Source organism: Diospyros lotus, unplaced genomic scaffold (assembly GCF_014633365.1).
Source record: "Diospyros lotus cultivar Yz01 unplaced genomic scaffold, ASM1463336v1 superscaf1, whole genome shotgun sequence".
Classification (NCBI taxonomy): domain Eukaryota; kingdom Viridiplantae; phylum Streptophyta; class Magnoliopsida; order Ericales; family Ebenaceae; genus Diospyros; species Diospyros lotus.
Window position 1 is genome coordinate 1,065,717 of NW_026267104.1, and position 21,804 is coordinate 1,087,520.

General features: G+C 35.6%; 1 protein-coding gene and 1 long non-coding RNA gene across 3 annotated transcripts; one reads left to right on the forward strand and one right to left on the reverse strand.

Moving 5' to 3' along the window:
- Positions 1–3,237: 3,237 nt before the first annotated feature.
- On the reverse strand, positions 3,238–5,422 carry LOC127793183 (uncharacterized). The gene is made up of 3 exons (XR_008021276.1): positions 5,104–5,422; positions 4,354–4,417; positions 3,238–4,034 (listed from the first exon to the last, which is right to left on the reverse strand). It is a non-coding gene; the product is annotated as an uncharacterized LOC127793183 (long non-coding RNA).
- An 805-nt stretch (positions 5,423–6,227) lies between these two features.
- Positions 6,228–21,470, forward strand: LOC127793248 (serine/threonine-protein phosphatase 2A 65 kDa regulatory subunit A beta isoform). Of its 2 annotated transcripts, XM_052324081.1 has the most exons (13): positions 6,228–6,359; positions 6,583–6,981; positions 10,932–11,178; positions 11,924–12,036; positions 13,121–13,200; positions 16,082–16,223; positions 16,351–16,431; positions 18,042–18,146; positions 18,662–18,844; positions 20,120–20,212; positions 20,601–20,740; positions 20,893–20,959; positions 21,179–21,470. In XM_052324081.1, the coding sequence occupies exons 2-13, from the start codon at positions 6,589–6,591 to the stop codon at positions 21,296–21,298; spliced, it is 1,764 nt and encodes a 587-aa protein (XP_052180041.1). In that variant the 5' UTR covers positions 6,228–6,359; positions 6,583–6,588; the 3' UTR covers positions 21,299–21,470. The 2 variants fall into 2 exon arrangements, with proteins under 2 accessions (XP_052180041.1, XP_052180042.1); XM_052324082.1 differs by lacking the exon at positions 6,228–6,359 and having other exon boundaries at positions 6,366–6,981.
- The last annotated feature ends 334 nt before the right edge of the window (positions 21,471–21,804 follow it).

Consider the following 21,804-nt stretch of genomic DNA (forward strand, 5'->3'; position numbering starts at 1 on the left):
CTATCAAAACTATATATAATGCACGTCAAAGATATAGACTTATGGAGAAATGTGATCGATCACAAATGCAACACTTGATGAAGAAATTAGGATAATGTAATTATGTGGAGTGGCATAGATGTGAAAGATCAACAGATTGTATTACAGATTTATCTTGGGCTCATCCAATGGCTATAGAGATATTAAAGGTATTCCCCCATGTTTTAATAATGGATTGTACATACAAAACTAATAGGTACTGATATCCACTGCTTCAAATTGTTGGTGTAACATCTACTGAATTGACTTTTCCTGTTGCATTTGCATTCATGGATCATGAATACGAGGATAACTACACATAGGCAATGGAAAGATTACAAAGTTTGATGGGATCTAATATATTTTCGAGAGTAGTTGTTACGGATAGAGAATTAGCATTGATAAATGCAATACATAAAGTGTTTCCAAATGCCACCACCTTATTGTGCAGGTAGCATATATCAAAAAATGTACTCGCTAATTGTAAAAAGTTCTTCGATAAAAAAGAGACATGGGAGAAGTTTATATTAGGTTAGCAGCTTGTTATGTTTGCCTCAACTGATAATGAATATGAACGTCGGCTTCATGACTTAACAGTTGAGTATCATGTATATGACAATGCCCTTGATTATGTGAGAAATGCATGGTTGAATAATTATAAGGAAAAAATTGTTGCAGCGTGGACAAATAAGATAATGCATTTTGGGAATGTTACTACTAACAGGTACTATTTATAAAACTCAAATCTTATATATATTTACTTATTATTTATATTATAATATACTCAAAAATTACGATATCTAATATATCAATATGATTTTGTTCAAGGGCTGAGAATGCGCATGCGAAGTTGAAAAGACATCTTGGATCATCTCAAGGTGATTTTGAGTCATCATGGACAATCATCAACTCTCTTATTGAGTTACAACATACTAAGATCAAAGGATCGTTTGAGAAAAGCTTAACACTGGTGCAACATAATTTCAAACCATAAATTTTCAGAGAATTACGAGGTATTATCTCTAGAAATGCAATGAATATAGTGTTAAAGGAAACACAGATAGCTCAGAAAATTGGGGTGGATAAGATTTCGTGTGGATGTGTGATAAGAAGTACACATGGTTTGCCTTGTGCACATGAAATTGCAGAGTTCATCATTCAATGACGACCAATTCCCTTATCAGTTGTGCATTCTCATTGGAGAAAGTTACATTTGATGCAGACTACTTGTGATGAAGATATCTCATATCTACTGATGATTGAGCTAGAGATAAAGACCATATATAAGAAGTTTCAGTTAGAATCAGAGGTAGGTAAATTGGTATTGAAACAAAAGTTGAGAGAATTAGTTGATCCTGCTACAACTTCATTGATGGCGGCAAGTGTTAAAGTTAAAACAAAAGGTAAGCCATCCTCAAAGAAAAAATATCATTTTGATAGTTCTACCAGGCGTGATCCATCTTATTTTGAAATAGTACAGTCTTCTCATAATAATACAACCCCAGTAATACAGAGTTCAAGTAAGATAGGGAAGGAATGTAAACTTTCAAAATCTCATGTGAATGTGAAATATAGATTGCAAGGTTATGATGATTCTTTCCCACCAAACGTACAATATTTCATACACAATATTGTGAATGTAGATTCTGATGGATATTGTGGGTTTCGTGCCATTGCGGCATTACTTGGCATGAGTGAACAAAATTGGGGAGATATCCGTCTTAACCTGATTGAAGAGTTACATGTTTTTCGTGTTGAGTATTCACAATTATATGGATCTACTGCGTGTAGATGAGTTAATGCATGCACTATCTTGCTTTGAGTCTGTTGCACCTCCCCAACACTGGATGACATTACCTGACATGAGACATTTGATCGCTTCAAAGTATAATGTGGTCTTGATCCATTTGTCTAGACTTCAATGTCTTACCTATCTTTCCGCTGAGATCAGTACCTCATCCATCACTACAACACAGAATTATTAGTATTGGTTTTGTGAATGATTGTCATTTTGTTCAGGTATTCTTATTTGTTATTATGTTGTGTATTTGGATTATTATATAGTTATTAGATTGTTATTAATAATACATGTTATTATTATTTTTCAGGTGTTTCTTAAACCAAACTCGTCAATACCTCTAGTTGCACTCAAGTGGCATACATATCGAGCTGATAGTGCATGAGAATGAGAAACACCATATATAGCTAGAATTGAAGCATTTTTGTCTATGATTGACAAAAATGTGGCAACTAAAGATATTATTGATTTAAGTGATGGATGAAAAAAATATGAATGTAATGTTATTGATTTAAGTGATGGATAAGAAAATTGTGTAGTAATTTTTTTATCAAGTTTTATTTTTATAAAATTATAATTGTATTAGTTATAGTTGTTATTGTATATTAAATATATGATGTTTTTATAAAATGTGATTTGTATGCAAGCACCATTGATATGTTTTCAGTTGCTTTAATTTAGTTTATTTAATTTTTTTGAAATTACATCGAAATTTATATTCATTTTGTTTTAATTTCTTTTCAATTGCTTTAATTTCAATATAAAATTAAATTAAAACTCTCCTGAACCTCAATATTCGGGGAGTCGATATATCCGAATCCTGTGATTCGGGAACCCCTAGCATTCCCGAACTTAAAGGTTCGGGGTCATCCTCAATCACCGAATCTAGAGATTCGGGAGTATTTGTAAATTCCGAACTCGAGGGTTCGGGAAAATTCTCAATCACTGAATTCATAAATTCGAAAATACTTGAAAATCTTGAAGTTAAGGATTCGGGGCCATCCCCAATCACCGAAGCCAGAGATTCTGGAATTTGAGTGATTCTCGAACTCTGCGCTTCGGTAACTCTCTGCCAGCATTTTTAAGTATATTAAATTTATATTTTTAAAGTTACATTATATTAAATTTATATTTTTTTACTTTTAATTTGTTTAGTTGCTTTAATTTTAGTAATTTTAAAAGTTAAATCAACATTTATATTTATAATTTTTTTGAGTTGTTTTAATTTTAGTTTTCTTAAATTTTTTTAAAAGTTACATCAAAATTCATATTTTCTTTTGTTTTTTGCCTTCAATTGCTTAAAATTTAATTTTTTTTAGTTAAATATAAAAGAGAAAGAAAAATTAAATAAAATTACATTAAATTAAAACTAACAATAAAATATTATTACAAATCACTTAAATAACTTGATCTATTTTAGAAATACAGCCAATAAAAGTACTAATAAAAATAATTAATTGATTCAATGTTCCATTCTGTTCGTGCTTGAATTAGACTTGCTCATCGTGCTTGAATTAGTCTTGCTCATCTTGATTGGGGGGTTGAGAAGTATGAGATGTGGAGGGTCCGGTAGCATCACACGGGGGCGATGGATTGAAGATTGTAGAAGATGATAGAATACGATTTACGTGGATACACGTCTCTCTCCATGCATCTGAGGATACGGGTTCTACACTTGACATGGTAAGATTGAGAGCACGTAATGCAACACAATTACACTGAAAAAAAAATATATCAATTTTTTTGATTTAAATAAACTATATTCAATAATAACTTAAACATAAACTTAAAATCTTACTGCTTCAGCAAGACTGAGTAGATCTTCGCCACCTCTATCGAACCCTGATCTACGTTTAGGATTTTGTATCAATGCATGAGTAATAGATCCATACCACGGTAAGTATTCATATGTAAAGTGCCATGGAAATTCACAAGGTCTACCGCGTCGATGTGGTGGTAATAAATGAATATCCTACCGATTTCAACTATCGTCAATAAATGCATAAATTACTCGATATGATGTCGTACCTGCACCCCGCTTAGCTTCAATAGGTGATAATGGAGGTGGATGAATAGTTTGTACATACCCAAACTGTCGTAATACCCTCTCAGGATGATATGGTTCGATAATACTTCCACATTTCAAACAACCCGAGAAAAATGTAATCTCTGGTAATGGGTGATGTGCACGAGCCCTCCAATACGGCATCCAAATTACCTACAAGTGTTTTTTTAATGTAAACATTAATTTTAGAATATATTAATTAATTTATAAGATCATAACACAAAAATAAAATACATCGTCTGGTGATAAATCATCAATCTGCTCCCTCACAGATTGTAAAGTATCATTATCACGAACAGGTAACCAACGAAGAGCCCGTGGTTGTTCCTCACTATATAACAAATTGTATTTATTTCTATTAAATTGAAAATGTTCATATACCCATGCCTGTAAATTTCATATAAATAATTATTAATATATGTTAAATATATGTATATACATAACAATAGAGTTATGAAATTAAAATAATTACCTCAAGTAACGTAAGATATCCACTGATGCTCTTCACCTCTCATCTACTCGCAATGCCAAGCTGTCTATATAAATATGTTAGGCATGCAACTCCCCATGCATAACTACCAATCATACTCAAATCATCCAACAATGTCAAATAGGCCACTGGAATTAATGTACCGCTCTTATCTACAAATAAGCTACAACCTAATAAAAATAACATATATGCTTTACTGACATATTGGATTTTTTCGTTGGAAACTGAATCTGGTACATGCATTAATGTTTTTCTCAACCAATCTAACTTTACAAATGGTTTTCTATTTTCTGCTATCTGTTGGGCTGCTATATCTATTGAAATCCCAAGTAAACTAGATAATAAATCACGAGTTTTATTACCATTCAAATGATAAGTGATAGATACAGGCCTTCCAGTGACTGGAATCTTCAAAATAGACGACACATCATATAATGTTATACTCAGCTCTCCAAATGGTAAATGAAATGTATTCGTCTCTGGCTGGCATCTTTCTGTAAATGCTGACACAACCGTAGGATTTATAAAACGATACGTGCAATCTATCAAATGTGATAAACTAGAGGCCATAACGATATCACGAACACGTTGATTATTTAATGGCCATTCGAGAATTTTTAATCCATGACTTCTACATTTTAATACACCTCTTTCCTGTTAAAATAATAAAATACTTAATTATTTCAATTATAATAATAACATTGGTGTAACAAAAAAATAAATATAACTTACCTCTCTTGACCATATTGCAAACACAACGTGATTTTTAAAGCTTTTCAGAATGGATGGATCCTTAGAGCCTCCAGGTAATGGTCCAACAGAAATATCATCGTGATCGGATGGTTACTCTTGCTGACTAGCCTCAGTAGCATCAGCAGCAATGACAACAGATGGTGAGGCATATGGCTCTGAAAGAGATGGATCTACTGCCTCTGATACATCTAGTGGCTCACTAGTACCCTCCACTCTTCTCCTTCTCCTTGATGCAATGGGACGCTGTTGAGAGGAAGAAGGAAGAGCTCGTTCTGCTTCATTTCTTTTGCCGCGTACCATATCTATACAATATAACACAAAAATTATTAATATTTTCTAAAACACAAGATTAATTAAAAATTAACATTAATTAAAAAATTAATTAGGCAGGTGTCGGGAGTTGGGGTTCCCCAAACAACGATTTTTAGGGAACCCCAGACCCCCGAACCTTGAGATTTGGGGGAACCCGCACCCTCCGAATCTCAATGTTCGGGGGAAGACCACTCCCCGAACAACGAGTTTCGGGGGAAAATTTTCCCCTCGAACGACCGAGTTCGGGGGGAAATCCAGCCCCCCAAAACTCGTTGTTCGGGGGGTGGGGCTTCCCTTGAACACTGAGATTCGGGGGTGCGGGTTCCCCCGAATCTCAAGGTTCGGGGGAACCCCATCCACCGAACACCCAAGTTCGAGCGCCTTATCGATCGAACAGTATGATGAGGCAAAATATAAGAAGAACAAGGCAAAATGTTTACCTGTTTATGCCATTTGGGGGACTCCAACAGGCTGGATGAGGCAGGCAAAGTGGGTGAGGCTAAGTCGGTGGCATTGTCACAGAAGAAGAAGAAGAGGCTAAGTCGGCGGCGCTGTCACAGAAGAAGAAGAAGAAGAAGAAGAAGGAGGAGGAGGAGGAGGAGGAGGAGAAGAATAAAGTTTGATGCGTGTGGGTGTAATTTTTGAGGGTTGAGTGTGGAGGGTATATTTGACATGTAAATGGTTGTAAAAAGGAATAAATGTGGCTGCAAATAGTAAAATTAAATATTTTACTTAGCATGATTACTAAGAGCAAATTCTATGGTTGCAAATAGAATTACCCATCTATTTATTTGAAAGAAACGTGAAAGGACATTTGTGCCCCTGCCACCTCAAAAGATCCGCCCGTTCCTTTCGCTGGGCAACAAGTCGCGGCTTCAAAATACGGAGACGGTTTCTAGGGTTCTTCGTTTCCAATCCAACAGGTTCGTTCTTGATTCAATATTATCCCATTTTCACGAGCAAAACCCATCAAATTTCACTAGAATCGGTCAATTTCGGCCTTGATCTCGCATCGAACGACTAAAAATTTAATTCGTTCTCTTCCATTTACGGTGGTTCGAAGGTTCTCTCACTTGGCTATACTTAATCGAATCGAACTGTTGTTTTATTGATTTGGGGTTTGCTGTTGGCGTGGATCTTGCGCAGTGAGCAATGGCTATGATCGACGAGCCTCTGTATCCGATCGCGGTTCTGATAGACGAGCTCAAGAACGAGGACATTCAGCTGCGGCTGAACTCGATCCGTCGTCTCTCGACCATCGCTCGCGCCCTCGGGGAGGAGAGGACTCGGAAGGAGTTGATCCCTTTTCTCAGCGAGAACAATGACGACGATGACGAAGTGCTGCTGGCAATGGCCGAGGAATTGGGGGTTTTCATTCCGTACGTGGGAGGGGTTGAGCATGCGAACGTGCTGCTTTCGCCTTTGGAGACTTTGTGCACCGTTGAGGAGACCTGCGTAAGGGACAAAGCGGTGGAGTCGTTGTGTAGGATTGGGGCTCAGATGAGGGAGCAGGACTTGGTCGAGTCGTTTATTCCCATGGTGAAGGTTAGATTGTTGATGTGCCAATAGCATTTGCATTGGGTATTTGCTTTTTTGGTTAATTGAGCTTCTGTTAATTGTGTATGTCCCATGCTGCAGCATAGTAAGAAGCTTTAACCAATGCCTTGACAATTGGACCCAGATAGAAAAGGTCTGCCGGACTTAATTATTTTGGTTAGCTACAGATAATAAAAGCAGCAAAATATTTAGAAACATAAATTGAATCATGTGTAATGATAAATAAGGCATAACGAAGTTATTCAGGGTGTCTGGTAGGCTGGACCTCAGACAAAATACAAAATTCATCAACCTAGCTATCTTTAAAGTAATTTCATCAACAAAAGAAGCAGAGGAGAAAATTAAAAAAAGGGCCTTCCCCAACCATAAAAAAGGAAAAAAAAAGAAGAAAGTTTTTCAGAAAATATAATGAATTATTTGTACTTTCTAAGGATTTTTTGTTCTTTCTTTTCACATGTACCCTATTACACAAGAAGGAATGACTTCTCAAACTAACGTTCTTAACTCTCTCCTTGGTCGCTTATTGGAGATACTCAAAAAGTAAGTTTTGAGACTTTTTTGGCAATATAGAATTAGATGATCCACTGGCTCTCTTCCCCTCTTCCTATGGGGGAAACACTAGTCAACTATAACATGTTCTCTTTTTCAAGTTTTCGATTCTAAGGATAGAGATATTTGAAGCCATCCAAGTACAAAAGCCACTTTAGAATTTTCTAACAACATACCAAACTTTAGATGGTAAATTTTTGTCTGTCTTCATATTGATGTCTTTCCTCTCCTTTCCCTTTTCTAGGACCTTCTAACTTGCATATTAAAGTTTTTTTTGGGTCTCAAATATATTCTTTTAGTTTAAAGGGTACATTAAGGTAGCACTCTAAAGATCCTCCTCATATTCTTATAGCAAACCATTATTTGTCCAAGTTTTAAGTTTTGCCAACCCCAGCTAATGGGGTTAAGGTTTATGCTTGTAAGTGAAAATATTACAACATTGCTTTTCTTGTAGTTCTTTTTCCCCTTTCTATTTCCAAGGATATGAATATATTTTTGCCATGTTGATAGAAATACAATTAAAATTTTGTTCCTTGCATAAATGTAATAGCTACGTATCAACTTTACTCGTGCTAGGTGCAGTTGGTTACATGAATTCTAGCTAGCCAATCATCTCCATCTATGGTCATTTATTTTGTAAGGCTAGTATCAAACATATAATGTTTTAAGAGTTTCCCACCAAGTTTTTCTTGGTTTTCCTCTACTTTTCTTAAAAATAAAATTCTTCCATTTCAAGTGTGTTATTATCTAAATAAAATCATTCACTTTTGAAAAACTTATTGGATTCTTAGAAAATTAGGAATTTGAGGAAGTCTTATTTTGCATATTTTTCATCTTTGATGGGTTTTAAAGGACAATATGACCTGGATTGATTTTAACTAGCAGAAAAGGAAAGTGGCTTTTTAGGTAAATCTACCAAATTGTTTTTCAAACTTAAAGAAATAACAAATCATTGTGTTAGTTTGATATCAACTTTTATGTAAAAGCTTCTCAAACTTGGAGAAATCTCAAAGTCTATAAATAGGTATTTATGAAGGTTGTTAAGGTATTGAATGATTAGATTTATTTGGAGATAGAGAGCATTCATGAATTTTTCACAAAAATGAAATTATCCATTAAACAAATTTCTAACTAAAAACTCAGACCAAACCTTTTGCGAAAAAAAAAAAAACACTATCTGCCATGTCAGCTTGCCAACTCGAGGGGAAAAAATTATAATTCAAGTAGGAAAAACCACCAACACAAGGAAAAAAAAAAGAAAGGAGAAAACCTGCATTTTGGGTACAAGCCACAGTATGGTTTGTAGAAATTGTAGCCAAAATTCCTTTATAGGCAGAAACTGGATGCCATAAACTGCACCTGTGGTTTCTAGCCAAAAGGTGGAAACTGCAAATGTGATTTCAGAGTATTGGTAGTAGAATAGCGTATGGGAATTTTTAGTTTGGAATTTTTTTTTATGAATAATTATATTTTTGGAAAAACTTGAGCATTTATAGAGAGTTTCAAAAAGAAATGGGCCCTTTTCATGTGATTGTAATAGAATTCTTGTCATTTTACGCAATGGTTTAACTGTTGCTGAACTGTTATGGTCCAATAGAAATCTCATGTAGCGCTTGTCACGTTTTCCTTAAATTGCCCTTTTCATGTGAGTGTAATAGATGAGATTCTTGTCATTTTCCCATCTCTTTTGCTAAAACCAATTCCCACACACTCCCTACCCGCTCCAAGACTTGGGTCTCTTATCTACCTATTTCAAGCTTTACAGTTCTGGTGCTTGTTATAGAAGTTACCGATGAATGCTCTTTGTGTAAAACATTGTACTCCCTTTGATAGCATATCTTTTATGGAGTTCTTATTTATTTACTGCAGAAAGTAGAAGGTATGAATTATTCTCTGTATGTGCAAACAGATGTAGATTCTCGAGTCTGTAGACATACATAATTTGGGCTATATATCCCTGGTGTCACTCCCTCAACCTTCAGATGTGGCGTATGTGTTTTTGCATGTCTAACTGAATTTCATGTATGCTCGAGTAAATTCCTAAGTCCTAACCTTCATTTCTTTGTTTCTTATTTTCTACAAGATTTCTATGTATGTAATTATGTATCACATATGAAGTTGTTCTCTTGTTCTCTCTCTCTCGCATGTACGCACACAAAAACACACATGCTTGACTTGGAGCCAGTTTTATTTCTAGCACTTCCTTATCACTTCTTCTAGAAACTAGTAAGAGATTTTGGTCAGTCCTTTGTTTTAATCATCTTGGAGCTGGAGTTCTGATTTTTTTGTTTTGCTAAATTTAACTATTCAGATCAATAGAGTTCTTATTTACTTGCTAGCAAAAACTAGGTGATCTAAATTATTCTCTGTATATACACCAAGCCACATTCATGTTTATACAAGTCCATGTATATACATAATTTCAGTCTACAGAGCCTGCAATTCGGGAGCCTTGTACACTGGGTCCACCTTTCTTTCAGATCTTGCGTATTAACTGTATATGCATTTTTATATATGTATTAACCATATTTAATATATGTTCATGAGTAAAGCCCAAACCTGAACCTCTATTTCTTTATTTCTTCAAGATTTCTATGTGTGTGACAAAGTAGTTACTCTCTGTCTCATAAACAAAATTTAGTTCTGGTACTTTTATCATGTTTCCTGTAGAGAAAACGTGGTCAGTTTTTTTTTTTTTTTTTCTTTTTTAATCATTGGAGTTGTGATTTTTTGTTACAGTTAATTTCTTAGAGAAATCAAATAGCTGTTATAGTTCTTGCGTATCTCTATGGTAGCTTGGAAGCATCAAGCATATTGTACCATGTTGCAAGCTTTATATAATGCTTAATGTACTTTAATGAGTATCTCCAGTTCTACAGTCTTAAAATGTCTTATATGAAGTCATTAACTACTGAAAGAAAATGTGTGTAACTCACTTGACAACCATTTCATTCTTATGAGTTGGATTTATCAGAGTTACGGGGATAAAAAAACTCATGAGGTTGTTTCTGCTTCCCATATAATCGGTATTTTATGTTCCAAATGACATCATTGTCACTGCTGCTGTTGCTGCTATGGTCACTAAAATCTCAGGCTTAACAAACTAGACATAATTATGCTTTAGTGACCTGCTTTTGGTCTGACCTTATAGTTTCCTGAGTTGACATATTGAACCACCCCAGAGAGCTTATGCCTCAGATAATGAAGATGAACTGGGAGAACAGATACACAAACCTTAAGTTTTGAATTGTTTGATGTCAATGTTATCTGGCATGCTATTTGTACTATTGCTTGAGGTCCTCAAAGCAAGAATGCAGTTTTGTTTATTCTTATACAAGATGCAACCGCAGTATTCCTTTTCCATCATAAATATACTTTCTCACTTTCAGAGGCTGGCTGCTGGTGAATGGTTTACTGCACGTGTTTCCTCGTGTGGGTTGTTTCATATTGCTTATCCTAGTGCCCCAGAGGCATTAAAGGCTGAACTACGAATGATATATAGTCAACTGTGTCAAGATGACATGCCCATGGTGAGAAGGGCTGCTGCAACAAACCTAGGAAAATTTGCTGCTACTGTGGAAGCTGCCCACATGAAGACAGACATCATGTCAATGTTTGAGGATCTGACACAAGATGGTAACTTAATGTCACAGTGCTTATACGTGTGTCTTCTGTGTTTGCCTGGAATGACAAATGTTGGTTGTAGGCATCAATTTCTTCTTATGCATATAAGTATGGTTGATGTAGTCTTTGACAGGATATAGTTCTGTGTTAACTTCCTAGAGGCCTTTCAAGAACTAGAATTCCTGTTTTCCTTCTTTATTTATTTATTTATCTTTTTGGTGGGGTAGAGGGAGGAGGGACGGTGCCCTAAGGCTTTGAAAGCGTAGCAGCATTCATGGTGATTCTGATTAAAGAAGGCTTCAATGAACTAGTGCAAAATTTGCCTAGCAAAAAAAAAAAAGAAAAATCAAAATCAAAATATTGGCCTCATTTTGAGAGGTTGCTCCTTTTGGAATTCATAATCAAAATCAAAATTCTTTTTTAATTCAAGAAGAATTGCTTCTTTGAACTCGTTTATCTTTGTTTAGTGTACAGCATAAATCCTGTGACTTCTCCTTTGATCTGCAAGTGCTGATATCTTATGCAATTTGTGTAGTGTTCATCTGCTTATAGGTGTTTTATATCTAATTTTACTTATCCAGAAAAAAATCTTAAAGTATTTTGTTTTTTTTTAAACAAAGAAGACAGATACTGATTACCCAAGACATTTCTGTTTTTTCATTTTTGATACTTTTTAACTTTTTGAAGAATCAGATTAGAGATGTATTATTTGGTGTAAGGCCCTAGTTGGAGCCTTATTTATTTTCTTATGCTTCAGATCAAGATTCTGTTCGATTATTGGCTGTTGAGGGTTGTGCTGCTCTGGGTAAGCTGTTGGAACCCCAAGACTGTGTGGCACATATTTTGCCCGTGATAGTTAATTTCTCTCAGGTATGTACATCAAGTTTATAAAATGCTGTAAAAGTTCTACGAGTACACCTCTTGCACATTTACTGTTTATTAATCTATTGTGATGTATCCTCACTCAAAAGTCACTATGTATTCAGGTAGCCTGACTAGATCTGCATGGTAGATTTTTTTTGTTCCTTCTATCTGAATGGAAAGAGGGGCTGGCTTAGAGTCCTTTTGGACAACCCCAGAGAGATCATGGTTCTTGGCATCCTGACCATACTCTCTCTCTCTCTCTCAATTATTTTCAACCTCTCTGTCTCTTCAGACTACCATAGTTCCTCCCTCCTTAGAGCCTGCTCAACTACATGTTTGAAGTACTATTATCCAGAACCCAGTCATCCTATGGCATGCTATATACTATCCAGTGAAGCTTAAAGATTTTGTTAAGCAGCTTGGAACATTCTAATATAAAGGCAATGTTGACTTTTACCCAGTATTGCCTCCCTTGCTTCTAATTTTAGGAACTCTGGAACCAGTATTTTCATTTCCTCATCAATATATATCTATATTTACCAGTTGATATAGGGGGTTTAATGCTTTTGCCTTTTTGTTTTTATAAATTTATTGTGATGTACTGCACTTTGGTACTTTTTAATGCACGTAGTAGTTATCAAAACTAAAAAGGAATAAAGCTTTTATGAATTTGATAGTAGCACTGTTGCTCGTACTTCTCAATGCATCAAATGTGGGAAATTAAGCTCTTAATATCTTGTTATAGTAAAATATCGGTTTATTTCTGGTCTACAAAATATAATTGGTTAACGTGTATATGCATGTATGTACAATATATATACTTGTGTTTCATTTCCTGATCTATTAAAAAATTTGATTGCATGGCTGTCTTGTTGTGTTACCATTTTGCATCAGCGTTGGTTTCCTTGCTTTTTAGGTCTTAACTGGACATTGCTTAATTTACTATAGGAATTTTATCTTGCTAGGCTCAGAAATGCCATGCAAATGAAAAATGTGCTTCAAATGCATGGAAACATCCTAGTTCTATTTGCTGCATCAACTTATGGCTTGAACTGTTATTTATGTAATTCAAAATTTTTTCCTTGTATAGGATAAATCTTGGCGTGTTCGTTATATGGTTGCAAATCAATTGTATGAGTTATGTGAAGCAGTGGGTCCAGAATCTACCAGGTACTTGTGGGCGATCAATACTCACGTCTTTGATGTCATTACTCTGAACCATTAAGTACGAGGAATTCTGTTATCCTTCTGTTTTCCCTTTGCCTATTCTCTTGTTACTTTGTTTTGAAGTTCTTTAGATTGATATTTTATATACACAAAAACAAACAAACAACAATAACAACAATCACAAGCATTGTAAGGCCATATCTATTCATGTCTTCCTGCCATCTCTATCCATTCCATGAATTCTTTAGATTAATCCCATTGGGTGAGGGCCAACTACATGAATTCTTGACCTCCCCCATCTCCACGCATGACTATATCCTTTGTAAGGCCTTTATATCCTATGTCTTGTTTTAGGGTTTTCTACAATTCCATCAACTTTCCTATGGATGTGTTTATCAGTTTTCTATTCATATGTCCAAACTATCTTAATTGCTCCCATCTTATCTTCAATAGATGCCACTCCAACTTTATTACATATAATCTCTTTTCATTTTTTCTTTTCTTGTATGGCTGCATATCCACTGTAACATACTCATCTTAGTTGCCCTCATTTTTAGCTCATGATTAAGGGGTAGAAGGAAATGGAATGGAGAAGGACATGCAAACCAAATGTGGAGGGAAATGGTTACTGTCCTGAGAAGCACGGCAAATGTAGTCCTTAGAGAGACAAATGGTAGAGCCTCAAACCTTAAGGATTCTTGGTGGTGGAATGAAGAGGTATAATTAAAAATTAAAAATAAGAAAACTTGCTATAAGGCTATATATTAGTGCAACAATGAAAAAAATCTAAAAAAATATAAAGAAGCGAAAAAGGTAGCAAAAAAGAGCTGTTAGTGAAGTAAGATTAAAAACATATGAGAATCTATATAAACGACTTGATACAAAAGATGGAGAAAGTGATATATATAAATTAGCTAAAGCAAGAGAAAGAAAAACAAGGGATCTAAACCAAGTGAAATGCATAAAAGATGAAAACCAAAATGTATTAGTGAATGATGGAGTGATTAAGGAGAGATGGAAGGAGTATTTCACAAAATTATTCAATGATGGTGAGGACACAAGAGTTAGGTTGGGACATCTTAGTAATTCCGAAGGAACATGAGTTATACATTTTATCGACGCAAAAGTTCAAATGAAATAAGACAAGCATTAAAAAAGATGAAAAATCATAAGGCAGTGGGATCGGATAATATACCAATAGAAGCATGGAAATGCATGGGAGAAGAGGGCATCTACTGGCTAATGAAATTATTTAACGCGATCCTTAAATAAAAAGAGATACCAGATGAGTGGAGGAAGAGTACTTTGGTTCCTATATACAAGAACAAAGGAGATGTTTAAAACTGTGAAAATTACAGAGGAATTAAGTTAATGAGCCATATCATGAAACTTTGGGAGAGAGTAATAGAGCAAAGGCTCAAAAAAGAAACAGATGTCTCGAAAAATCAGTTTGATTTCACGCTTGGTAGGTCAGCAATGGAAGCTATATGCCTACTGAGGCACTTAATGGAAAAGTATCGGGATTATCAGAAGGATCTGCATATGGTGTTTATAGATTTAGAAAAGGCCTATGATAGGGTCCCTAGAAAAGTATTATGGAGGGTTTTAGAGAAGAAAGGAGTCTGAATAGCCTATATACAAACTCTTAAGGACATGTATCACGGTGTCGAGACAAGGGTCAAAACATGCGGAGGGGATACTGAATCGTTCAAAATTACAATGGGATTGCATCAAGGTTCTGCACTAAGTCCATACTTATTTGCTTTAATAATGGATGAACTTACTAAACACATTCAGACAGAGGTGCCATGGTATATGCTATTTGCAAATGACATAGTGTTGGTGGATGAAATAAAAGAGGAAGTGAACACTAAGCTTGAGTTGTGGAGAAACAACTTAGAATCTAAGGGATTTAAATTAAGTAAAAGGAATACATAATATATGGAATGTAAATTTAGTAAGAATGCAAGAGTAGATGATGTTATAATAAAATTGGAAGACCAAATCTTACAAAGAAAAGACTAGTTTCGATATTTGGGATTAGTGATTCAAAAAGATGGAGAAATTCACGAGGATGTCAAGCGTAGAATTAAGGCAGGTTGGCTAAAATGGAGAAATACATTGGGGGTGTTATGTGATGGTAAAATTCCATTAAAATTGAAAGGAAAATTTTATAGGACAGCTATAAGACCAGTTTTGTTGTATGGCTCAGAATATGTGGTAGTCAAATACCAACATGAACAAAAGACAAGTGTAGCGGAGATGGGGATGCTAAGATGGATGCGCAGTCATACAAGAAAAGATAAAATTAGAAATGAGATTATTCGTAATAAGGTAGGAGTGGTGTCAATCGAGGAGAAAATGAGAGAGACTAGACTAAGATGGTTTGGTCATGTGAGAAGGAGACCAAGAGACGCTCCTGTGAGGAGAGTTGATGAAATGGAACAACTAGTCAAAAAGAGAGGTAGAGGCAGACCCAAGAAGATTTTGGGAGAGACATTAAAGTTTGATATGAAGTGTATGGGTCTAAATAAAAATATGACAAAAGACAGAAATACATGGAAGTCTAGAATTCATATAGTCGACTCTACATAGTGGGATAAAGTCTGGATATGTGTGTGTGTGATTGGTACTTTACTGCCCAACATTTTAAGTCATACAAAAAAGATTGTCTTACATTTATAAGAAAACTTTCCTTCTAGCTTTGAAGGGATTTTATGCTCATATGAGATGCTGCATTCTCATATTCTTTAAATACTTATGTAACAATCCGTATTTTAAACATTTATATGGCCATTCGTAATGTCATTGTTCTGACTTATGTGTTATCAACATGTTATACATTTGAATGATAATTGCTGTGATATTTGTGATACTTTCTCAGAGCTGACTTGGTTCCTGCATATGTTCGACTTCTTCGGGACAATGAGGCTGAAGTACGTATAGCTGCTGCAGGAAAAGTAACCAAGTTTTGTCGAATTTTGAACCCAGAGCTTGCCATTCAGCATATTCTTCCTTGTGTGAAGGTTTGCATGATTTAGTTTCTTCTGAAATATTATTTCTGGTTTATGTCAATAAAATCTACTTATCTGGTAATTATTTTTGTTGTATGCCTCAATGTTGGTTAATAAAATAATGCCTCCGCTTCCATAGGAACTATCATCGGATTCATCCCAGCATGTACGTTCTGCTTTGGCATCGGTTATTATGGGAATGGCACCAGTACTAGGAAAGGTGAGACTCTTAAATGTTTAGGTATGACATGGCACGTCACTTCCAGTTCAAGAATAAACACACCTGGATAAGCACTAATATATCACACACAATTGGGATTATGGGTGGTCTGTGAATTTTGAGGCTTAATTATGGCCTTTGAATTTGCAATGATAGCTTTTGAATGTCTGATATTATAACATTTGTTATCACTCAAGTATTCAGTTCCTTATTCTGAAGTGTAAAGCTTGCTTTATTTACCTGCCTAATGAACTTGAGCTCCACTTTACCTGAGTGCTATTTTGACAAATGATTCAGTAGGAAAAGCTTGAATTTGCTTAAATTTACAATTTAACACAAGACTATGAGTTAAAAAAAAGGTTGGGGTGGGCTTTTCATCAGAAGCCTTTTCATATTCATTTCTTTCACTTGGTTCTTCAGAGTACCTATCTATTTGAATTTAAGTAACACATTGAATACAACTGCTAATTATCTGTCCATGTTCAGTAAAACAAAACACAGCCAAATTTTGACAGTAATGCTTCGGAGTACAAGCCTTCCTGATTGAAATGCATACAACTTGTCTTACAAATGCTTTGTCATGCCAAACACCAGACAATGTTTTTAATGGCGAATTAACTTGTCAAAAAATCAGACCATCCCTATGGAGGAGCTAAGATGATGTGCTTGTTTCCTATGTGGGAATGCCTTTAGGATCTTTGTTTAAATTCTATTGTGGTTTCAGAAAATGTTGGTTGAGAAGTGTGGAAAGTGACTATTTTTGTGGAAGATAGTATTTTTCAGCAGCAGCAGTAGTAGCATTGATTATAAGTGGGGGTGTTCATAGTTTGGGTTGGTCAAGGTGACCTGTGATTTAGAAGACTAAAACCAAAACAACCTAAGTTGGTTCCCAGGTTTTGAATCGAGAACCAAATTGGTGAATATGATTGGAACTTAAAACCAACTTGAGCGAGTCTTTGAATGACATATACATGACAGTAATTAGTTGGTTTTTGTTTCTGTTTGTATCGGGTTTTCCCCTATAAGTTGGGTTTTTGGTTTAATATATTAACTAATCTATAAAAAGAAAGAGATGCTTATGCCTTATAGTACTTATGCTGTTCTGCTGAATTATATGGGGTATGGAATCAGTTATATATTATGTTTGGATCCTTGTAAAAAGGTCTTTAGTTGATGAAAATTGTACTTTAGAAAAAAACTGTTAGAAATTATATGGTGAAACATTGTCCCAACTTTTCAGGCCTCCAATCTAGTGATGGATATCATTTTTAAGATGGTAGGTTTTAGTCCATGAATTACCATATTTATGATAACTATAACTGTGTTAGGGCTGCTTACCTAAATGCCTACCTTCTGAATTTTGTCAACTCCATTCCTTGCTGGCCAAGTTTGATTAAGAAATTGGCCAGTGTGTGATCTTCTGAAAATTTTATGATAAAATAGAATGAAGTACATCAATGAATCGGGCACTTGTAGTTTCTCCTTTTGACATTTTAGAGACTTTCTGAAGTTTATAACAGATAATGAATTTTTTTGGCAGCTTAAGGGAAAAAAAAAAACTGTCTTTGATTCTCTTCATTTCTGATATTTCTTTCTGTTGGTGATTGCAGGATGCAACAATAGAGCAACTTTTGCCAATCTTCCTCTCTCTTCTCAAAGATGAGTTCCCTGATGTCCGACTGAATATTATCAGCAAGCTTGATCAAGTGAATCAGGTCAGTCAAAGATCTTTACATTCTAGCAGTAGGTCTTAATGTGTTCAAGTTGATTTTTTATGCACGGCTGGTTTTTTCAACCTGTAATATAGTTGCCAGACAATGGCAGTATGATGAATGTTGCCCAATGAGGTATCATATATATGATTCAGGACATTGAAATTTCTCATGTCACGTGCTAAGGGCAGTTTTTCCTCTGAAGTGTTGCAAACTTTACTCTTATTAAAATTTATCATCCTTAATTGAAGTGTTTTTGAGCTTCAGATTTTATGGTGCCCAAAATTGTAAAACATAGAACAGTATTTTATTTAAATTTGCTATATCAACAATTGCAATGCTGTGCCTCTTAAAATGCTGCTATTTGCAAATGGCGCTTGTGGCTGGTCATTTATGGCATTCTCTGATTGGTTCATACTTTCAACTGTTGCATTAATTATGAACTGGTTTTTGATCAGTTTGGCCCTAAATTCTTTTTAATATTTTTTTGGTCCTATTTATATGACGTTTCCATGTAGGTCATTGGAATTGATCTGCTATCCCAGTCCCTGCTGCCAGCAATTGTTGAACTTGCAGAGGATAGACACTGGAGAGTTCGGCTTGCAATAATAGAATACATACCATTATTAGCAAGTCAGCTGGGTGTAGGATTTTTTGATGATAAGCTAGGTGCACTCTGCATGCAGTGGTTAAAAGATAAGGTTGGTGAAAATAATGCAATAAAGAAGATAATTGTGGATTCAATTGCTTCTAAGTTTTTTATTTTTATTGTTATGATTGAATTTGGTTTCCTTCATGTAATTGTTACAAGTTGAGATTTTAAACCTTTACATTAGTGGGCAATAATCAAATGAACACGCAAGTGACAAATCTTTTCCTTAATTTCCCAATAAAGCCTGTATGCTTGTGTATTTTTAGGCTGGTCCCGTGCTTCTGTCACACTCTTTTTCTCTCTGCAGTGCTTTGCTTTGTTATTCCTCAAATCCTGTTTTGGTTGGTTAGCAGCTCATGTATTGTATTTTTCAGTTTAAATGTGCAGCAGCAGCCCATTCTGGTTCTTCTTTTGATGGATGGCAAACCCTTGATACAGAAACTTTCATGAACTCAATTCCACAATCTTGAACGTTAGGTTTAAGTTATGTGGATCACACAAATCAGGAGTTGCAAACCTCCATCACCACTTTAAAATGTTACGGAGAACCTTAATTCCCTGGAGCCACACCAGCTATCAAGCAAAAGTCAAACCTTGACAGATTACCTACCTCAAACAAAAAGATTCTGGGGTCTCGGGGTCTCTTCCAAAATGCATGTGCATATGAGATCTAATATTGATGGTCCAATGATAGGACGTTATTTAGATTATTTTATTTTATTTAGATTTTATATTTTTGTGACTTCTATTTATTTTGTTAGGAGAATCATCTTCTAGTTTGGGATTGTGACGTAATCAGAGAGCAGCTTTGATGGTACTGAATACACTTTTGATGACTTCCTATGCCTGAAATTTCTCTCTCTGGGGTCATCATTGCCTTCCTTTCTTCATTTCTTCCCTAATTCTTCTCCTCTTCAATCTTTCACAAATTCTGGTTGCTCCTCATCATCCAGCCTCCTCAAAGACAACCATATTTGCTTAATAATCCTCCTCCACGTACTGTTCTTCTAGGAAGCAAGCCTGTACAACCATATTCCTAAAAGTACCTTATTGAACACTTCCAATCTTCTAATCCCCAAGCCACCTAAAGTATCTGGCCAACTAAGTGCTACTTAGATTCATCCTCAATGACAGCCCCACAAGAAGTCCCTCCTGCTTTTATATCAGGTTAGCCACGGGGTTATAGTAGTGAAAATAGATGTGCATACCCAAGACATGGAATATGTAGTAAGACATGACAGTAATCTTAATAAGAGTTAAGCCTACGCTTGGTTATGCAACTTTTAAATGGTCTGCATCTTGAGTTTGTAAGAATGTTTTGTAGGTATACTCCATCCGAGATGCAGCTGCTAATAATGTTAAGCGCCTGGCAGAAGAATTTGGTCCTGAATGGGCAATGCAGCACATAATTCCTCAGGTATTAATTCTGTTATCTATGAAGGAAACACTTGATGTGTATTTTGTAGCTTGTCACTTTGACGGGATGAGGAAACTGACACTAGTATTGATACCATGTATGGGTACATCATATCAGATGGCAGCGGAGTTTGATAGAAGTTCCCTTCTATGTTTATTAATGGATTTTTGACTAATAGATGATTCAGTTTGGGTCTATAACCAATATATTACACTTAATTCATGGAGTCCTGACATTTTGCTGGGGCATTTGAGTTGCATAATTTGTTTATACAAGGTGATGGTAGTGCTTTTGTTAAAATGTAAATACCCCTTCAGCTCCTATGCGGAGTTGCTCCTGAATTAACGGACGACTTTTCATCAATTTAAACTTGTCAATGTAATGACAGGTTCTTGACATGATTAACAACCCACATTATCTATATCGGATGACCATACTACACGCAATCTCTCTCCTTGCTCCTGTGATGGGCCCAGAAATTACATGCTCCAAACTTCTACCTGTGGTCATCAATGCATCAAAAGACAGGTAACTTAGCCAATTGCTAGGGCTTAAAATTATCCTCGTAGGTTGAACTTCTGGCTTGTTTTCCATCAAGAAAAGAAACAAAAAAACAAGCTGGCTTATTTATGTTCGAAGAAGAGAAAAAGGACTTCTGGCCTGAAAGTATCTCATTACAGGGTACCTAATATCAAGTTCAATGTGGCCAAGGTCTTGCAGTCACTGATTCCTATTGTCGACCAATCTGTAAGTAATGAATGCAGTTTCGCTTCTCCCCTGTATTCTTTGATATTTGTGGGTACATGGTACTTCGGTTTGCATGGCATAAAGAATTTAGTCTAGGCTATAGGTAATCTTATTTGTAGTGTTGACGACCTGCTCTGTTTCACTGTGAAATAGAAAATATTTGGGTTTCCAGTACACATCAGCGAAGAATTTTTCCTGATAAGTTGTCTTAAAATGCAGGTGGTGGAGAAGACAATCCGGCCCTGCTTGGTTGAGCTCAGTGAAGACCCAGATGTCGATGTCAGATTTTTTGCCGGCCAAGCACTACAGGCAACTGATCAGGTCATGATGACCAGCTAGATTGATCTTGTTAGTAGGGTTTTAGTTTTCCCTGAGATTGGAAGTTGACTCGAGCATGTAATCTCGTATATGTTGTTGCCCTAGTGTTTTTTTTTTTTTTTTTGGAATCAGAATTACCGGCCTCAAGATGACATTAAGTCCCTATTGTTTTTAACATATTATTTTGCTTTTCCACTTCTCATAACAGAAATATCGATTGATGACAACGTTAATGAAACACAAGTTACTGGCCACTATCCTGCAAAAAGCATTATCATAGACCCAACTTTTTTCCATGGCTTGTCACTGGAACGCCTTGTTTCCCATAAATGCAGATGAACTGTCTGTAGCATGATGAACAGCGTGTTCTGAGAGTGGATGAGAAATTTGTACATGTAAGGCAAGAAGGTAGAAACATACCACCTTCTTGTTTTATTGGTGACATCCCTACTGAAGGTCTTGGGTTTGAGTTTTTTAATCTGACTCGTGGGATCTCCTCGAGGTCAATAGATTCAAGGATCGAGAAG

Coding starts and splice junctions, on each gene's coding strand:
- LOC127793248 (XM_052324081.1), top strand. CDS start 6,589: ATGGCTATGATCGACGAGCCTCTGTATCCGATCGCGGTTCTGATAGAC. Junction 6,982..10,931: donor CGTTTATTCCCATGGTGAAG/GTTAGATTGTTG, acceptor TCTCACTTTCAG/AGGCTGGCTGCTGGTGAATG. Junction 20,741..20,892: donor ATCAATGCATCAAAAGACAG/GTAACTTAGCCA, acceptor ATCTCATTACAG/GGTACCTAATATCAAGTTCA.